This window comes from Glandiceps talaboti, chromosome 14 (assembly GCF_964340395.1).
Source record: "Glandiceps talaboti chromosome 14, keGlaTala1.1, whole genome shotgun sequence".
NCBI lineage: Eukaryota > Metazoa > Hemichordata > Enteropneusta > Spengelidae > Glandiceps > Glandiceps talaboti.
In genome coordinates, this window is record NC_135562.1 from 14,457,726 (window position 1) to 14,479,414 (window position 21,689).

At 35.0% G+C, this 21,689-nt stretch overlaps 2 protein-coding genes across 2 annotated transcripts; one reads left to right on the forward strand and one right to left on the reverse strand.

The window, feature by feature from the left end:
* Positions 1 to 475: 475 nt before the first annotated feature.
* On the reverse strand, positions 476 to 10,195 carry LOC144445450 (eukaryotic translation initiation factor 3 subunit I-like). Its single transcript, XM_078134998.1, has 9 exons — positions 10,141 to 10,195; positions 8,398 to 8,578; positions 7,652 to 7,717; positions 6,708 to 6,857; positions 5,487 to 5,614; positions 4,600 to 4,710; positions 2,751 to 2,840; positions 2,250 to 2,416; positions 476 to 1,752 (listed from the first exon to the last, which is right to left on the reverse strand). Exons 1-9 carry the CDS (start codon positions 10,141 to 10,143, stop codon positions 1,671 to 1,673), a joined length of 978 nt encoding a protein of 325 aa, XP_077991124.1. The 5' UTR covers positions 10,144 to 10,195; the 3' UTR covers positions 476 to 1,670.
* A 237-nt stretch (positions 10,196 to 10,432) lies between these two features.
* On the forward strand, positions 10,433 to 13,350 carry LOC144445944 (transmembrane protein 234-like). The gene is made up of 5 exons (XM_078135600.1): positions 10,433 to 10,548; positions 11,179 to 11,339; positions 11,797 to 11,863; positions 12,497 to 12,589; positions 13,046 to 13,350. Exons 1-5 carry the CDS (start codon positions 10,542 to 10,544, stop codon positions 13,123 to 13,125), a joined length of 408 nt encoding a protein of 135 aa, XP_077991726.1. The 5' UTR covers positions 10,433 to 10,541; the 3' UTR covers positions 13,126 to 13,350.
* The last annotated feature ends 8,339 nt before the right edge of the window (positions 13,351 to 21,689 follow it).

The window sequence follows — 21,689 nt, forward strand, 5'->3', positions numbered from 1 at the left end:
GTGTGGTATATTGTTATACACTACATTAGTAATGTTTCACCAGGAAGCCAATAAATGTTTTTTAAAGGGAAAGGAATTGTGCATTCACTTTGTTTTAATAAAAACTTGGATATTATTAGACTGTCGACAGTCACTTGCGCCTTTTTTCCCTGCGTTATATCTAAACTTAAGTTGTTGCCGTGCTCCGATCCGGCATAATACTACTACTATAATCGCATACTGATATCGAGAGCCGAAGGCCCGAGCTTTTGGCCCTCGATCACTCGGGCCTTCGGCCCTCGATATCAGTATGCGATTATAGTAGTGTTGTGCCGGATCGGAGTTTAGATAAGACGTAGGCAGTCATGGATATCATATGAGATAGCATGTTTCATTCATTACAGTGTTGGCAGGGATCTTGACTTAGGCATGTACATAATACTTCACTCAACCATACTAACAAATGACATAATTTTTTAATTACCATTTGGTGTTTATTTACACTGGTAAATCATGTCCACTACACATAGTTGACATGACATATGCATACAAATCATGGCAAAGTTTGGATAATAAAAACAGAATTTCTAGTTTTCCTTGGTTGTAGCATAGAGGTATGCTCACAGTAGGGTGACATTTCAGATTGTAAGTTTATCTCAAGTGGCCAAACAGTATGTGTTTGCGAACTTCCAATTCTTATACGAACTTCCAATTCTTATACTATCTTGAATATCAGGTGATTACATATCCACACCACTGATATAACCCATTTGTGTGATGTACCACATTAGAACAATAGTTTGTGGCTATCTTCATTAGCTAAAAGTTCAGTTTCCACCAAGTATATAAACATGAACTTTCATAACTTTTAATAACTGACGCATAAAAGTCGATGTGGTATAATGGCTTAGAAGATCGAGGAGACAGCCCCAGTGTTTATTCACAGTTCAGTACACTTAGATATGGATAGCTCTCAGTGGCAGTTAAATACTGAAACAAGTGAGCAATGTTATCCACGAAGTCTACACTCAGTAATTCTCATAATGCTTGTAATAAATAAATTGTAGCACTGATTATGTATGTATAGAGTAACACTTTTGATTGCTGAAAGGAGTGAGCCACCAGTGGTCTGGGTAACCAAGGTTACGGACACCTGACCGAAAGAATTGTGTACCTCGAGGCAAAAGATGAAAACAAAAATATGGCCAATTTTTTGAATTACTCGTTTGGTTCTGATTTTTGGTGAGACTGAATATACTGCAAACCTGGAAATTTCGCTAAAGACTTATTTTCACTTATTTCACTGGAAAACAATGATGGAAAAATAAGTAGTGACTAAAATGCCTTCTTGTACATGTACACAATGTACCAGTCTGCTAATTAGTAAAAAATAGTCTTTGAGAACTTGCTGAAGGCAGTAAAAATCACAACATTTTCTAGTAGCGAAAATATCTTCATTTACAGTACATCAACTGAGTTTAATTTTTGGAAGTTACCAAATACATTGTTTATTTATCAAAAAATCATAATTCTATATTGGGCTAGAAATTGGAAATGTATGAATGAAAGGAAAAAAAATATGAAAGCAAAGATAGACACAAAATGAAATAAAGTTCCAGTCTGACGATGAAATAACTCTGGGTCCATGAGTGAAAATATATACCGATATAATTACTTTTATTAAGATTGTACTAATATTCCACTTCAAATTCAAAATATTGGGGATCAAAATTGTGAACTCTAATGTAACCGTCTTCACCACCACTGCTGTAACTGTAAAAAAGAAACAAAAGAAAACTTGTTAAAACTGGAAAACACTGAACAAGCTATTTGTAGCACAGGAGTTCAATAATTTATAATGTTATCATGCAACTCTCCCTAACTCAACACTAGGTGGTGCTCTCCCAAAACTCTCCCTAACACCACACTAGATGGCGCTGTTGTGATAACCCTTTCTTAGACACCAAAATAAATGATATTACCATTGATGTACTTGTACACAGGTCTAGCAATACATAAATGTTGATGATGAACAATTTTAACAATATTTAATTGTGAAACAGTAATTTGACATTTCTGCATGCGAGAAATATTCACATTTACCAATAACATCAAATTAATTTTAACGAGCAGTTTTTTGTAAATTACCAAGTAAAAAAGTTTACAAACTCAGCTTGTGTCCTTTTACACAAACTTAATTGTCCCTGTTTGAATACCACCTTTTTACTCATAAAAAAATATTTCACAAAGTTATCTACATCAATATTTACCTTTTGCCATCAGGATGAAATGCTACACTGTTGATTGGACCAAAATGACCTTTGACTCTTCCAAATTCGTCTTCAAATACAAGATGGAAGAACCTGGCATCAAACTTTCCTACCCTGGTTGATGTTGTTGTTACTTCCATGGCTTCCTGTCCACCACCAACAACAACCTATAAACAAAGATGAAATGACATTTCTAACTATGTGTGACTGGTTGACCATCAGTGAAAGTGTGTAACTTACATGATACATGATTGGTTGACTGTGTGAAAGTGTATAACTTACATGAAATCTGATTGGTTGACTGTATGTACAAGTGTGTATGCATATAGCTTACATGATGTCAGATTGGTTGACTGTTTATGAAAGCGTGAAGTTACTTACATTGAATCTGATTGGTTGACTGTATAAAAGTGTATGACTTACATGATTTCTGATTGGTTGACTGTGTGAAAGTGTATAACTTGCATGAAATCTGATTGGTTGACTATATGTATAACTTACATGATTTCTGATTGGTGAAATTGCAGCTGAGTTCACATTACGTTCTGTTTTGTATGTCTTCATGTGTTTCAGTGTCGCTGTGTCAAATAACTACAAGAAATAAGGAAACAAGGACATTTATTCAACAACTTTCACAAAAATGGTTATTTACCAGCAAAGACACGGGATTTCCTGCACATGGAACACTCAATAGGGAACTTGCAATCCAGACTGAGCATGCTCAGATGCAAAGGACTATGGGATTATCTGTGGTTATCGTAATACCTAATCTGGAGCTACCGATAAAAAAACCTCCCACAATAGTCGGGGTAAACTATGAATTGACAATTCATGGTTGCAAACAATGTAACAGTATTGTTTACAATACCAATTTATTAGTATTCATTATCACATTTCCCATGATGCAACATTCAACATGGCGGGTTTGCAAGTTCCATATTGCATACAGGTATTAAATAGTAATGTTTCCAGTATTGCACTATAGTACATACATGTATGTAAATAATGTTCTTAAAAGCCTACTCTGCATACAAAGAGGGCTCTGATGCTCACTATGCTATCGGTAGATGACTTTGACCGTACAACACGCTCACAGAGCTCATAAGAGTGCCTATGAACCGACAATTTTAGAGAATATTGATATTACAGATTTGTTATATTGTATTAGACTACATACAGTGTTATGAATATTCAAGAAAGAAATCCATCTCTGTTTTCTTGAAATTAGTTGTATTTTGGGTACAATATTCATGACAATGTTGACTTGATACACATTGGAAGTGTGATGACACTGACTAAGGATTGAAAATTAGCCCTTTAACTAGTGATAAAATAAAGCCTTACTTCTGCCATTAGAAGGCATTCCTTCAGTTATACCTACTCCAGTAATGGATAAATTACATTTTGTACTACTTCAATCATCAACCAAATCAGAGGTATGACAACGACTATATCTCATTCACAGACATCAAAAATACATGGCATCTGCACTGCATTGAAACTATACTCCTAAACTTTGGAATGTTCTCCCTCTTGAGAACATGACTGTATTTCATTCAAACATACATACATAGCAACTACACATTCAAACTATAATAATACTTCTAAACTTTGGAATGTTCTCCCTCTTGACAACGTAAAAACAATGCTGAAACTTTTAAAGAGCAAACTGATGATCTATCTGTGAAGGCAGCATTCTGACAGAGTGCACTGTCCCTTTCAGTGCCATTGAACAAAAATCAATATTTTGTGGAGTCTAACACTTTAGAAATTATTTTGATTGATTGACATTGTTCACGGATAAGTTTTGTACTCCACAGTTTGTTAAAATGTAAATAATTAGACATTGTACATTGTACATGAATATGGTTGCCGCTAGTGCAGCTTTAACTAAAATCTCACCTCAAAAGATTGACACATAACCATTATTATAGTGACACAGTATATATCCACTATCAAATTATGGCATCTATACATGTACAGTGCTTGAAATTAACAGTAGTCCCGTGCCCACAGATCACCAATTCTTGTCATGGGGCTATGATAATTTACAGCTGGTAACCCACTCATGCTACAAGTACCACTCACTGTGCAATGATCTTAGGTTGGAAGATTTACAGACATGAAAGTATTTTAATAACACACACACACACACACACACACACACACACACACACACACACACACACACATTTCCAACAGAGGAACTCTGTTTTCAGTTCAGGAATATGAGACTACTTGTCACAATCCTTGGTTTACCACTTTCTGAAATTGGTAGCCCATTTGGATTACCAAAGAAAAAGGTTAATTCTGAATCCTGATGTACAGTAGAATGAAAACAGAACCTTACCTTGGATGTGTTATCCTTTGAAGCTGTTATTAACATGCCTAGATCTTTGGAACTCTGTATGTCATTTATGTTTCTAGCGTGTTCTTTTACTGACAGTATTCTCTCTCCACTCTACAACACAAAACAGAAATCCATCCAATACAGAATTACAACGCTTGCAGCAGTTATCTAGAGATACTTCTGATCAGAATCTCATTTCATCAGTAGTGGACAATTAAAACTGGCTTTGAAGGTCCCCAAAAGTCTTACTCGTATTACACGGCAAGAAAAATAGCTAGTGTATCTGATGTAGATTTATGCTGCCACAATGATTTTATCAGTTTGTTTATGTCTAACAGTTAGTCATATGGTATACAACGGCATGACTAACTTTCACAGACATAAACAAACTGATAAGAACATGGCACACACACACACACACACACACACACACACACACAGTAATATAAGTGTAGCACGTTGAGCAGAAGTCATGGTGTTAACTATGAAATCAAATGATTGCTTTTTTTCTGATGTGCCTGGATGGTAACATTCTATTTCTGGTACAAGTAATAAGAAATAAGATGCGGACACATGCAAATAGTTTGTAGGACCAACAGATATACAATCAGGTTAAGGACAGGAAGTCCAATGGAAAATCTAACTCCCTATACCAGTAGTAGTAAATTTATGAGGTGAATGTAGTTTGTTGGACCTACAGTAACCAGTCATACACATCACTGGTTTCGGATAACTACTAACTGTATTTGTCTCCTCCATTTTGAGTGTTTCTTGACTAAATGTCATCACACTCGAGTACATTTTCAGACTTCTGTTGTTACTAGTACTACGTTGACACTGGACTGTATTGTTTCCACATACAGTATACATTAGACATTATACATTACCTTGGCATCCCAATGACACAGTGCACCATCTTCATGCCCTGTAATAAGATATTCATCTAATGGCCCCCATATAGCACTTGTCACTTTGGGCATGTCCATTGGAACAGTTAGGTAAGCCTCCCCATTGGCTGTTGAAATAAATAATATACATATTAACCACATTATGCATATTAACATGCTGCTCCAGGTGTTAATACTACGAGTTTTAAAGTGCACACTGCAGACTAATTACACTAGAATAATAATTTCCCTGTCACTGAGTATCAGTTATGGATGATTAGTGACGTTTCTTTGAAATGTCTTCAAGTTGGATCCCAGCCCAATTTACACATACACATTATACCTTATGTGCTCACAGCACAGTTGTTTCTGAATTTTATATGTATGACGTTTATGCTATAGAATGACAAAGAACAACTTCAGGATAGTTTTACAAGACCTCCCACAGATGTCCTATTGTTAGTACAGTTTTATGATATACATCATACATCAACTGCACAAGGCACAAAGTAGTGTGTATGATGTATGAAGTAATTACTATGGAGTAACACGTAAGTTGTAACTAAAAAGTTAAGGATGGCTGCAGAAGACCACCCCCCCCCCCCCCACCACCACCACCACCACCACCACCACCTCCACCACCACACACATACATGTTTAGGACAGTTTCTCATTCACACACAAACATTTCAACACCCATTTTCTCTAATTCTAATCTATGGCACTCTTGTGCGATACTTCTTAGAAAACACCTGCAAAATAGTTAACCATGTGGTATATTCATGGACATAGCCTGTAAGATACGACATTCGTGTTACACTATCAGCCAGCACTCACGTCTGTACTAAACTTGTGATTAGTAGTTCAAACAGAGGTCATTATTCATATAGACAGAATAGTTTCTGCTTTCGATGATAAGTTATGGTGATACTTGCTAATTGCTTGAACTTGACAAAATACCAGCCTTTGGCCAGAAACTTATGTTTACTATTGATGTAACATTACATGGCTAGTCTCATAAATTAGAATTTATAGGCTGACATCATGGTCAGTTTGACGATATTTGATTGGCTCCAACCAAATCTGGTTGGACTGTGCAGGATATTGGGTAGATTAGTACAGTCATGGTTCAGAATCCTGATAGGGCTGAACACCACGACATGTGTTAAGGTCTAAGATGGACATCCATACAATCCAAAAATAGACAATACTCATACTTACACATTTGTCTAGGATCCCTAATATCATAGAAGAACATTTCACATTCGTAACCCATTTGTTTGTCAGTAGTGAAAAACAGTTCTTGTCCAGAGTATGTAAAGCCACACGTCCTAACAGCTGTTTTGGTGTCTATTTTAGCTAGCTGTTTACCTGATAACAAATAAATCACACAAAGAAATAATATCAAGTTACAAACATCAACTGAGGCTTGGTGCACTGGAAAGACATTGCATGGGTTGACATTATACCATGTGATAGTAATTTTGCATTTTGAGAAAGCCGACAACAACGTCTTTTTTCAAGACAACATGTGTAATATCAGTATCTCTACTATTAAATACATGTACAAAATGTACCACTGATTACTTCCATATGTACGCATACAAACAAATGGATTATTAACTGGCAATGCAATACTGAAAACATTACTGTACATGGTACATGCATGTGAATGATGGCATGGTTGTTCCTAGGACACAAAACTGCATGATTACAGTTTGAGTTTTAAAATTTGTTGTTGTGGATAAACATATGCAATAATAATAGAACCCAATGCTGTGCGAGTGTCAATGTGAGTACTCAGGGTATTTGCATTCATGCTTGCAGTGTTTTCTACTGCACTTTCACTCGCTACACTTGTGAAAGTATGACTGTAAAGAACACTACAAGCGCTCGTAGAAATACCCAGAGTACACCACACTTGCACTTATGGAATTTGAATTCTCTCATATAGTACATGTACAAAAACATTAGTGTACTATATTTGGTCTGCTTTCATGATAGATGTTACTGGTAGTCATGGAAACAACAAAGTTCAAGAATATTTCATATTCTAATGCAAGTGTAATCATACTACGACCAACAATATGGTCACAATGTAGTATGATATGACCTCCTTGAATAACCAATAACCAGTCTGTCATTGAACCAATTCTACTACATACCTGTTTGACAATCCCAAAGTCTACAAGAATTATCAGCTGCACCTGTCACCACTCTGGTTGAGTCCCCTGTAGAGTCTTAGTTAAGGATGTCAAACACATGTGATATATTACAATACAGTGACATTTACCTACTTGAACTTCAGTAAAAATGTATTATTATATGAATATGTAATGAATGAATTACACCCTGCAGCTCCCTGTGGTATAGTCGTTACAGCTCTGGACCAGTAGTTGGGAGGCCATGGGTTTGAAACTCACGGGGCACTGTGGGAACGACTGGCAAAGCCTTGACAGTTCTGACATGATATTGATAGCAAACATGCAACATAGTCCTGTCAAATAGTCCCAGACCTGCATAGAATGTAGAAATGTGTACTTGTGTCTCTGTATATATCCAAAAACCGAGCAATATTCATGTCATGTGTAGTCATAAAATGATTCTCTTAACCCTTTCATGACTAGAGCCGAGTTTTAAATAATATGGGGACCCAATTTATATGAATATTTTCATAATTACAATAATATTACTTCATTAGGAAGTAACATTTCTTTAATTCCAGTCTAAAATGAAGTTGATATATGCCAAAAAATTATATAAAACAAGAATTTTGTCCACACAATTTTGGCGGGAATGTTTTCAGTATTGAAGGGGTTAAACCCAAGTTTATGAAAATACACTTATTTCCTTGAGTACTGTTCTACTAGACTAACAACACAGCCATTGTACAGATTGACTGTAAGGATACAACTAACATCAATAGTCCAGACAGCACCAGTATGACCAACAAACGAACCAAGTCTTTCACCATTCAAAGAATACCATACATTCGGTTGATGATCTTTGGCACTGGAAAATAATAAATCTCCTTCTCGGTTGTATTTGATTTGTGTAATGGAACGTTCATGACCGTGAAGTAATATCGGTTTCTATAATAAATAGATAAAAACAAAATACAGAATATATCAAAATTCATGAAAAATTTAAATACACAAATGAAGGTTCATCCTGTTGATTTCATTTACATGTATGTCTATAGATTGCAGAGTTACTACCAAACAAGTATGACTATAGAAATTCAATTCAGTGGCATGATGTTTTTTTACATCTCACATGTTTTTTGTTACGAATTACACAAACAAAATACAGGCACTGATAACACACACACAATTGAATTGTTATTTTATTTCACTGTGAACAAAATCAAGTTTTGTGTTTGAATCTTCCTTGTTTCATCTGACAGTAATGTTGATTTGTGTTCATAGTGAGATTAAATGTATCATTTTATATACTTGTGTGCTACATTGTAACAGTGTTGGTATTGTTTTCTGTCATTTGTAACAAAATCTTGTGTGATGTAAAAAAAAAATCACGCCATCTGATTGAAACTCTATAGTCACTTTGGCTTGGTAGTATATTATCCAAACTATCAGAATGTATTCTTCATGTATACGCAGTGATGACTGAAGCCCTATAAGTGAACCTTAAAGATTGAAATAGTTGACTGAAGCCACACAAGTACATTAAATACTAGTAATTGACTGAAACCATACAAGTTTCTTAATGGATTCATTATCAACTTATAATATCTCTGTGAGCAAAACACTTAACTTACTCAGAAATAAATTTATCATGATTGACGGTTCTGTCACAAACTGTACACTGTAATGTATTGCGAAATCCTGTGTTTTCAAAACATTGCGACACATTTCAACAACATCATCAATACAAGTCCTGCTTGCAGACGGAGTGAGTCAGGACTCAATTCTGATATTGCCCCTCTCCTTCTCCTTAGGGACATTGCCAATCAACTCCCATACACCATTTACAAGCAGGACTTTTAGGTACATTGCCAGAATCGAGTCCTGTATCATGTGGTTTGCAAGCAGGACGAATACATCATACATGTATTGTACATGAAGATTCAATGAAATTCATAAAAACAATGAAACATCAACCCAATATCTTCTAAATCTAAAGAATAATAGCTACATGTCATGGATGTACTCTCCATGTACTGTTACTTAGCTGTGTCCTATGTTTAGTACAATCTGGTTAATACACAGATGGTAATTATAAATAATATGGTGAGAGATGTCCAGATAGTGAGCTTATGGCTATGCCTTATGATAATTGATATGTACAGCTACAGTACAAAATTGTATCGAGGAGGTACATTAATTAGTACGAAGAGTCAGACCTTGATTGTTCAGTTTTTTAAAAAGCTGAAAATAGTAATGATAAAGTCAATATTATTTGCGTTCGAAATGAAATCCAATCCAATCGACACTGTCTTGTCAAAGAACGGTCTATTCACAGAAACACATGTCACGATTGAATGGGCTGGGAACTACTCGATACCCGAGAAGAGTATTCGATGACGATATATATACACTTATTAGGTTCCTCAAATTGATTCCGTGTTCGTAGTTAAGACTACTTCATAAAATTTCAGTACGTTTTGAAGACAGAGAACGAGCCACACACTTACCATCTTGATACTGTACAAATTTAGACGATTTCGAAACTCACGCTGCAAGCTTCGAAGAGCGCTTGCGCAAGACCAGTCGATTAGCCTCGTTCATGATAATAATTTAAGTGCAGTATTAATATCATTATTATTATTATATTAAATTCCCTTAAATTACTTTTTTAAACATATTAATCTATTTATTACAAGTTTAATTTAAAAAAATTAAGATTTAGCACACAATATTACTAAATTCTCTTTCAAATAATATATGTTTAACATTTGCACGACCCAGGATAAAACTAAACTAACATGGCTGCCCCCATACACAAACAACACTGAACTGTAGAAACAACTGAGACCGAGATATATTTTACGCTGTTGTCATCAAGTGTTACCTCTGTATTCATAACTGGTACATCATGATCGGTAAGAACACACTAGTTACAGTCAAGATAGTCCTGCTTGCAGACGGTGAACGCATTTCGTTCAAGACAAGGCACTGATCGAGCTACATACAGGAAGCTTCGAAGATCATAGACAACAAACGGATTGTTCATTGTGGAATTTGTGCAGATGGTGTATCGTGCACGGTGTATTTCAATAGTATCTACAGGCCCATATATTTATCGATGAGTTTAAAATGATACTTCATTTACACAAGCATATTTTGTTTGTTTGTTTGTTTGTTTACTTATTTATTTATGTATCTATCTATCTACTTATACATTTATTTATTTATTTGTAGTGATACGGTTCCTGGTCTTCCTTTGATAAAACGTAATGGTCGTGATAATTATGAATATATTTTATATATTTTATGGAAGCATCACTTCTATGATAATATTAACTCATAAACCAAACAAACTCCTTTGATGAATGCACTGTTCCACCATTCAGGTGATTACAAATATACAGCTACTTTAAAAACAAACAATGTATGTAATCTGTTCTATTCATTCTCACTAAAATAAAGATAGATATTTTAATGATTGTCAACCTGATCTAATGATCTCATGAACATTTTATTTGTACTTGAATAATTGCTTCTTTTTACAGATAATCTTCGTCATGCCATCTGGTTGAGTGTAGTAGCCTGTCTGTGGGGCTCTACCAATCCACTTATCAAAAGAGGAAGTGCTGGCATTGAACATATCCACAAATCTAATCCAGTCTGGCAATTTCTGGCAGAACTTAAATTTCTTGTTACAAATTGGAAGGTTGGTCTCCATGGTTACAGTCTGTATTTGAAAACTTATCACCCATGCATACATCTAATTTCTGATGACTTCTACATGTATGTGATCTTTGAGATTCCTTGCGAACTTGATATGATAAACAAATGATCACACATGTACATCTGCATGATATGTCATGGCATTACATTGATGTGATGTGATGTGATGTGATGTGATGTGATGTGAGATATCATCATATGTATATGATTTGATCATATTATACTTTATATCGTGTATTATATCTCATATCATATCACATCATATCATTTCATATTGGATATGTAATAAACTATATGATATATATGATATATGATATGATACAATACAATATGGTATGATACAGTACGGTACGATACGATATGATATGATATATGATATAATATTTAGAGTATCCATTATGTACAATTTATTTACAGTATTTTGTACAATTTGTCTACAGTATGTTGTCCCGTTTCTCATCAATCAAAGTGGTTCTCTTGTCTATTACCTAACATTGGCATCAGCTGGTAAGTCAACCTGTATTCTTTACTGCTCTACAAATATTGAATTGATAATTTACAAAAACAAACATGAATATGACAAAGTTCGATACAACCATACAAACATTCATTCAGTCCTTACTCAGACCACCAAACATGAAGTTCAGTAGGTGGTCTGAGGTCCTCATATTTAAACAAACAAAGCCAGAAAAAAAACCCACAAGAACAAGGAAACACAGCAACACTGTGTCACCATAGATTGGTGCCATCCTATAGAATTAGCTAAATTGTTATACTTTAATAAAATTGAAGAGAAGGTTAGAGAGGGAGGGGAGAGATGATAATATGCATTCTATTGAGAGTGAAATAGTACAATGTTAACCAACATTAAAAATGTGAAATGCTATGCAGTACAGTGTGAGTAATATATTTTATTTTACTTGTACAGGGGTAGGTAACAAAATGAGTTAAGCGCCCGATCGATACAGTAATGGGTTCAAAAATACAAGTTGTGAGAAAATTCTCCATTGTACCAGGTACAAGTTTAGTTGCAGATAACAACTATATAGCTACAAACGAACACGGAAGTCCTGATTTTCCCAGCGACAGTTGCATATTCAACATGGCGATAACAAAAAATATTGTGTATTTTATTTACAGAATTATCTCTAGCAGTCCCCATTACAAATTCGTTAACGTTTATTTTCACCTTTCTGAGTGGAAAACTTCTAGGTGAAAATATTGGCAATAAAGGTAAGGATACATTGACAGTTTGTTTGGTGTTTACTTTTGTTTGATATTTCATCAAATATTATTCCCCAGTATTTTCTTTGTAAGGAAAACATGAGTGGCCTAAGCTAGAGTGGCCTACGAGGGCTATTGACGCAACCCCCTTTTGAATATTTTCCAGCAGAATGAAGGAAAATGTTGGTTCAAATCTTGGACAAGGACTTTTAGCCATGCACAAGTGAATGACAGTGGCAAGACACAAATTAACAACTTCCATATCGTAGGCTGGTCACTCTATCCATCCGACCATCGTGACTCGCAGCCTATGCCTCTTTAGATGTCATCAGAGAAAATGATCGCCTCGTAACAGAGAATACATTTTTCTAAAGGAACAATAAATCTTTGTTTATTTTACATCATTTGTGGTATTTCTGTCATCCTGTTGCTAACTTGTTTTGAATTTTTCTCCTCTGTTTTCAGACACCTACATAGGCATGCTGTTTGTAATGGTTGGCGTCTCACTATGTGTCATGGATAAATCCATCACTGACAAACTCTGACATGATGTGGTCACACCCATCGGTTGATTGTCACCATTTGTGTCTCACTATGTGTCATAGATAAAGCAAGTACTGACAAACTGAGATGATGTGATCACACCCACAGGTTGATTGTCACCATTTGTGTCTCACTAAGTGTAAGCCATTACTGACAAACTCTGACATGACATGGTCAAACCTATCACTATAGACTCATGGCCAAAAGATGTGAGCCACCAGTAACAATGGTGATGGTTGGTGGGGGTGGGGAGGGGGGTTGGCTATTCAACATAGCTTACAAAGAAAATAGTGTATGAATAAAATTTTTAAAAGAATTAAAAAATAGAATGTAAATTACAAATTACACTTGACCCTGTGTGATAGAAAATCTTGTTTGAATTTCAAGGATCTTGAAAGGTTTTTTCAAACAACCAATCAGCACACTTCTTTCAAAATCATTTGGAGAGACGGGTTATGTCGTCAACACAATCCTCTGTGTGTATGTTTGTTTGTTTGCTTTTTCAATTTCTTCAGTGTGTGCAGCTGCCAATGTAATGCTGAACCTGATTGGCTACTCAAGAGCACAAGTTCAAACGAGGTTTTCTATTACACAGGGTCAGATGTATGAGGGCGGGGGATCACCCAAAACAAAACAAATGACACAAAACGATAGGATAGAGGTAAATAAAGACACCTTGCTGCTTTCACTACATCAGATTATAATCAGATTGTGAATTTTACAACTGGCTTGACTGAGGCCCAATCATGGTTCTAATCTCATAATCTCACCTAAGGGATTTAGCCATTCAGATACAAATGACAGCAATGAGGCTTGATTTTGCAACCTTGAGATTCCAAACCAGTCGTTCTAACCATTCAACCATCATGACTCCACAATTAAAAAATGAATGAATGAACTTTTTTATCTATGTAATATTTAATATGTAAATTTGGTTCATGCAAGGCAACAAGACACAGCAATTTTATCTGAAAATGTAAACAACCAGCTCTTATATGGCAGACATTTTTCTGAAAAGAATCTGACAAATGTATTTCTTATATATGAAAAAAAACAATCATATTTAAACAGTTGTTCCCTGTAGTAAATAATTTTAATAAAACTTATTTTTTATGTAACTTGTAGCATATCTCGACTTTTATGTTTGTGTGGAAAGGGAGGAATAGTGTTTTGTGAACTGAGCAACATTCTATCCATGCTTACAGATAGCATACCTGTTCTTGTTTTAACAGCAAATGTACTAGTCTGTAAGATATGCCGTGATGGGGCGCCCTCACACATCGGCCAACCCCGCTCACATCTTTATCGAACAGAGAGAGGATGGACAGTGAGGGTGGAGTGACACGGACCGATCTTACAGTTTACAAATGTATCAACTGTGTGTATGTGAACAAAGGAAATTGTTGCAATGGATCAATTCATTTCTAAACTCTGACAGTGATGTAGAAACTGACTTTGGACAAACACTCAATTTTATTAAAATCTGATATTGGAATATGGCTGTATTTCCTTTATTTACCATATTTCATTGGTATAATGCTGTTTATTTTCAAAATAACAAATGATTTTTACTCAGTTTGTTTTTGTCATTTTAATAGTGAATAAACACAATTTGTTTTTGTTTTTTTGAATTACTACTGATCATAATTAATAAACCAATGACATGATAATAATGTAGAAAAAGGTATTTTTTAGATCCAAATTTAGCATAAATGAATGAAGACAGTACATAATTTATGTGTTGTTGCAAGCTACGGAGAAACAGAAGTCTTGGAGAGTCCCCTTCAAAATCTATTGGAGAAACTAGAATTACTAGTATACTGATAAATGTCGTAGAGTGTGGCAGTTGAACAGCGCCACCAACGGCAGAAGTTTGTATTCAACCACTGAGATCTACCCATATCTCCCTGTAAAAAGTGTAGTGTAAGTGTACTAAACTATGTGTTACTTTTCAGGCTGACCAGAAGAACGTCAAACGTGACTTTTTTTAAGTAAAATATATAATAGACATCATTCACATCACCTTGATTTCTGTTTTCAGAACTAAGAATCAAGATACAATCTATAAAAGAATAAAAACACAAAGACGTATCCTCAAAATGAAAATTTCTTTTATTCTTTGATTCAAAAAAATTATAATTCTCTCTTTAAATTCTTCAAATATTTAAATTGTTGCGGGAATGGAAAATGTTTCTAATAAAGGCACGAGAGTCTTTAACAGCTTTTTGTAACAACGACCTGTAAATAAGAAGAAATGGAGAAATATGATTAATAATGAAATAATAATAATCAATATAACTTGAATTATAAAATGTAAGTAAAACACATTGCGTGACAACTAGACTATTGCTTTCAAAATATCAATGTAGAATAAACAGTGAAGGAGACGTAATGATGTCATTCCATTTGTGTATGATGATAGGGAGTCAACTAAAATATGTTTTAATCTCACAAGGACATCAAATGTGTACATGGTTGTAATTATTACTATATGACTACTAAATTTTATTATGCTTGTAAGACAACTAGAAGATGGGAAAAAACTTTTTAAAATTTTTTATGTAATCATTTAAAAAAGGTGTTTCTCCTCAAATAGTAGTATTTTATTTGCATCAATTTGATAACACGACTTAAGAAAAAATCTTAAAAATATCAATTTTACAATTGATAGAGTTTATAGGTTGAAGGAATCTTAGGTCGAAGGAAGGAATTTACATTTCATCCGCAAGTGTTTCAACGGTATCCTGAACATATACACATTTTGTATGCCCTCGATTCACTTTAAAACTATAAAAATACCTTCTGGCTAAAAATTCAAATGTTCAGAAGTTGCCATAGCGATACTAATGATTACTGATGGAGCATTACGATTTGTTCTAGTTCAGAGTTGAAATGTACATACCTGAATCGTTTTGCTCTCTTTGGTCCTTTCTTTGTTTTCAATCTATGGTATCCATCCTTGTTACAAGATGAACTCATTAACATAGATTCTTCCAAACAACTGGTGACGTCATCATAGTTTTCTTTGTCGTCATTGTCACATGCAAATTTCTTTTTAGGAGGAAGAACACTACAAATCAAGGAGAGAGTCAGTGTGGATTAGTGGTACTCTATGAGTTGTCAGAATATTGTACATGCGATATGAAGTAGCTTTTATTTGATCATGTATATCATATCATTTACTTTGTGTTTGACACATATCACATCTATTTCAATCCTATTATGTCAGAAAAGAACTGAAAAATTACCAACAACTCAAAAAAGTAAGTCTTATGAATTATGCACAGTTATGTTATGACTGAATATGTTCAAAAATCTTAATCATTTACTCACCCACAGTCAAGTTTTCTTTTCAATGATTTTACCACTGCCTTAGGCTGAGATTTATTGGTATTAGTTTTATATGATGTCTCTTGTACATTCAGATTATCTCTCAGTGGTAAATGATTGACTTTGTGAGTTGGACTTCCTGAACTTTTCATCAACACAACGACAGTATCACAACCTGTCCTTGCTCGTTTTGTCTTGGTGTTGTTTGGACTGTATCATAGCAACAAGATAAGAAATGTCATGAAAAGAGTTGCAGTAAAAGTAGTTTATAATACACATATTGTAGAGTAAGAGAAAATGAAAAACCTGATTTTAACTTTTTAAGATGTAAAACCGAATCAATGGCCTGTTCTATGCACGTTATTTATAGTTCTACGTTTACCATGTGTGTTAGTACATGTATGAGTGTGAATCTGAGTGTGTGTGTGTTAGTGTGAGTGTGAATCACAGTGTGTTAGTGTGTTAGTGTTAGTGTGAGTGTGAATTTCAGTGTGTGTGTGTGTGTGTTTGTATGAGTGTGAATCTGAGTGTGTGTGAGTGTGAGTGTGAATCACAGTGTGTGTTAGAGTGAGTTTGCATCACAGTATGTTAGTGTGAGTGTGTATCTCAATTCAATGTATCAGTATGTGTTAGTGTGTGTGTTTGTGTGTGTGTGTGTGTGTGTGTGTGTGTGTGTTGGTGTGAGTGAATCTCAGTGTGTGTGTGTGTGTGTGTGTGTTTGTGTTAGTGAATCTCAGTATGTTGCTATCAGTGTGTGGATCTCAGTGTGTGTGTGTGTGTGTGTGTGTGTGTGTGTGTGAGAGAGAGAGAGAGAGAGAGAGAGAGAGAGAGAGAATCAACCCAGAATATGTGGTGTCTCTTAATGTGATCAATCTGTAAACAACATTAGCAATGCTAACTACTCTTATAATTACATAAGCAATTGATTGAGTTTACTTGTACACTTGATATGAACGTTATAAACAAGTGTGACAAATATACAAAGTGTTTTACTGCAGTATTAAGGGTTGTAAATAATTCCTATTAAATTATATTTTCAACACAACACAATGTGTTTGACATGTATTAACGATTGTACACATTAATATTATTTTCTTACATTCATATAAAATATAAATAAGAAATAAAGTTTTTACCTTTCAGAATGATTTCTCTTCAAAGACACCCTTTCACTACTGACTTCATGTACTACTTCCGGTATGACTACTGACGTCATAGTTGGTATCGCCTCTGTTAGATATTTCTCTGCTAGTTCTACATCCTTCTTGTTTTCACTTAGAAGTAATTTTTCCCACTGATCCCAAGACATTGTATCGTCTGCTGGGATCGTTGTGGATGGAGTAGTTTCCATAGTAATACTATATTCAGAGACAGAGGAAAATATATATTTCAGTCACATTCACGTAGATCTATAAACATAACACAACTCGCACACTGTTTTCATCTTTTATGGGCAGTTCTTAATTTTTGTATGATTTTCACAGAAGCTAACAAATAAAATCAATACATTACCTTTCATCGTCTATTTCTTCAATGCTTTGTTCTGGATTGGTTACCATGTCAACAGACATTGAGACTGATAGACAAGGCACCGACTTCAACAGATACTGTTCTGCAGTATTCTTGTCATCAAAGTCACCGTTCTCAATTAAATCGGCCCATTCATTCCATGACATGCTCTCTGTATCTGTTGACACGTCGTAGGAGCTATAACATGACACACAGGAATATAGACATGTTAGAAAACTGTACGGAAAGTGTAAGGTTAATGTATAACCTTAAACTCAGACCGATAAATTCATGAGCTTACATTATATAAAGGTATATCTTACCTTATGTCTGGTGTTGATACTTGGATTTGTGAAATTTCTTCTGAATCTTTTGTAAAATTGGGATTTTCCATCGTACACTGTACGACTTCTAGATCTGTAAGTGAAAAAGTTCAACTCAATGAAGGTTTGTTATTGTCAGGTCATTTATGAAACACAAACGCCAACGTAACAGTACTAACACTTTGCTTTGTTCATGCTGGATTACACAAATTCATGTTTTGTATTTTTGGATGAAAAAAAATAAAATTTGTCACTGCAAGTTTTTGTCCACTTACCCCAATGTAGATTACAACTCTGACTAGCCATTCTGTTAATCACAATATTCTGAATCTGTAGTTATTACACGTATTGAAAACGGTTGAATGAGCATACGACGTTATCTCTAGCGAAGTTTCTCAGTGAATGTGGTTGTCGTGTATGTTGCTACAACAAATGCGTGCGCATATGATGCGAGCGTTCCAAAGTGTTGCCACAGCAACAACGCGCGAGTGTATGTTTTCATGTCTGGTCTTCGACGCGATCCGAACAACATTGTTATATACACGTACTGATGATTTAGTCGTGGGTGGTACTTGCATGCGTACTTCCATATGATTTCGGCTATATGTAGGTGTTGCATGTGATGTTGTGTAAACAGACATTTCGAGCAATAATTCTTTATCGGTGATTATAAGGTGTTTAGCATTCATCATATATATGCAACCAGGCATAGGCATACGCAAATTACGCAATAAAATACTAGTAAAGCATACTCGGGATCGATTGGGCCCGGGAGAGATACCAGAGGCATGTTGCCAACAATTTCAATCAAGGCCTATCCATAAGCCTCTATAGGTTTAACTAATTCATTGTAAAGGATCTTCCTTACGTATTTCTTTCTTCTTACAATGGTGGGCTGTGATAAAAAGTGAATATTTCCCTAAATTTACGTTGTTATATTGCTTTTGTGTCCACTGTTTTATAAAAAGTTTGTTTGTTTTTTAAATTGCCTCATCGCCGTTCTCGACTCACCTCCGAACATTTGCTTGTATTACCATATAATCAACAAAGTCTGACAAGTCTTTTGTTAAAGAAACGTTGAACACGCTCTTGTTTACGTCATTTCATCACTTGTTTCAAAGAATAAAACCACTAATACAGTATATATGCATTTCAGGAATAACAAAATACATGTAGCATTGTTGTTGATACATAAATGGTACACTGCATAATTTGTTGCATCTTGGATAATCTAGACAATCCTACTACGACATATCTTTACCTCTTTAAAAGATATCATTGTTAGAAACTATTGGTTGCAACTGTTGCAACTGTAGATTATGGACTTGGAAATAGAACAGCGCCACCAACGCTCAACACCACCATTGAACTTGAGTGGTGGTACACAATTATAACTATAGCGCCACCAACGGAATGAGAGGACGTTATAAAAGTTTTTGTAAGAGGGTTGTTTTTCAAATAGACAGAATATACATCGAACCTGACTTTTTTAGTCAAATAATAGGTATCATTCGTATTATCATGACATCTAGTGTCAGAACTAAGAATCAAAACTTAAGTCCCGGCATAAAACAATAAAAACACCAAGACATCGATCTCCTTAAAATTAATTTCTTTTTTAATATCTTGAAAGCTGAACAAATTAAAGATTTATATTACTTTAGTGTCTTGTAAGCCCTAGGGGCTGGGTGTGGCTATGTGGAAGTCCACACATGACACTTTAATAATTAAAGATAACATAACATAACATAACATAACATAACATAACATAACATAACATATATATATATATATATATATATATATATATATATATATATATATATATATATATATATATATATATATATATATACGCACTCGATGATCATGTACTCAAATCATTCATATAATTAATACGTTTCACCATGATACATTGATAGTTTCTCGTTAACTGTCGTTGAGGGCATGATAACATTTCTCAAAAGGTCATAGGTCACTTTATATTTCTTCTTTATATTTGTTGATGTTTGTTGATATTCAATGCGTACCTGTATGCCCATGACAAGTAAGACGCAACCTGATTGGATGTGTGTCTCACTGAGAAGAAATTTATTTGCATGTGTGCCATCTCAGATGTAGAGGAGGCGATCAGGCTAAAAAATGTAAACTTGTACAAAGAAGGTCAATTCAGGCAAAATAACGAAGGTCTAATAACAATGAACGATTAGCCGACATCTACATCGGATTTTAATCAGATTGGGTGGCAGCCATGCAAATGTATTTGTGTATGCCTTATTAATTCTTCTGTCTCTATGTCTGTATAGTCTTGGTTACCCAGACTCTCACCACTGGAGGTTCATCTATGGTCCAACTACCCTGCGACAGAAGTCACACATTACATTTCTTCGAAGCATAACCAGTTGTCAAAAATGTTGTTGAAATGCCCGCCTCCTATTCTCAGCACAGGAAAGCTTGCCATCCTCGACTTCATTCGGCTTTCGTGATCATGTGGCATGTGCGTGTTGAACTTCCTTCTGTCCCATACCACGAGTTTACACTACGGGAAAATTGTCAAGATTTTGTTGAGTGGCGTGCCCTCACTGTACACTTATTATGTAGAGGTCAATGTATAGGTCACTATTATTGACACATTGTCGTGAAACTTTCTTCATAGGCAAGGCGAGGCTTGGTATTTTTCCATATTTTAACCACACACATTTGGGTATCAATTATAGATTACTGCACTTGATAAATATGTGAGAGTGTATTTATATCCTGAGATACAGAGCTAGACAAAAGATTATGTACAAGCCTTGCAACAAACAGCGGTAGTTTGTTATCGAGAGAAATCGGAAAAGAACACGGTAAAAAGGAGGTCAATATAATACTTCCTAAACTTCTAATCGAAAATCTAAAAATACACTATTTCTCTTTATTCATCTGCGCATTAGTGTGTGAAATTTGAAAATGATAAGTCCATATTTGACGAAATTGATGATAAATGTTTCACCTGTTTGTGAACTCCACGCTCTTTGTAAACCTATTTTAAGGCCAAGAAAAAAAATAGTTTTCTGGTGAGTTTGAATCACTTAAATACCTAGGCTCGGTCTTCTTTTTTCTCGTGTTTGTCCAGCCAATGCAGAGTGCAGATCCAAGGGAAACACAAAATAAGGTTGGCACGAATTAAACCCTTGAAAACAGAGTCTTTCTCAGTGTAGAGCAGCTTAGGCCAAAAAAAGGTTTTGTTTCCCGTCCTAAGGTAATTTCAAAAATGATGCGGTGATGTGGTTTTTTTGTTTGTTTTTTTTTTGTTTTTGTTTTTTGTTTTTTTAGGGGGGGGGGGTACCCGGTATGGAAACACACAACTGGTAAAGTCATGACAACACTGCCACACACACTGCACACAAACTGTACATGTAACT

Bases quoted from the DNA above. Each gene is read 5' to 3' on its own strand.
- LOC144445944 (XM_078135600.1), top strand. The intron at 11,864-12,496 runs GTAAGTCAACCT...TTTTATTTACAG, and splicing joins CCTAACATTGGCATCAGCTG to AATTATCTCTAGCAGTCCCC. The intron at 12,590-13,045 runs GTAAGGATACAT...CTCTGTTTTCAG, and splicing joins TGAAAATATTGGCAATAAAG to ACACCTACATAGGCATGCTG.
- LOC144445450 (XM_078134998.1), bottom strand. The intron at 4,711-5,486 runs GTAATGTATAAT...TTTGTGTTGTAG, and splicing joins TGTGTCATTGGGATGCCAAG to AGTGGAGAGAGAATACTGTC. The intron at 1,753-2,249 runs GTAAATATTGAT...TCTTTTTTACAG, and splicing joins TTTCATCCTGATGGCAAAAG to TTACAGCAGTGGTGGTGAAG.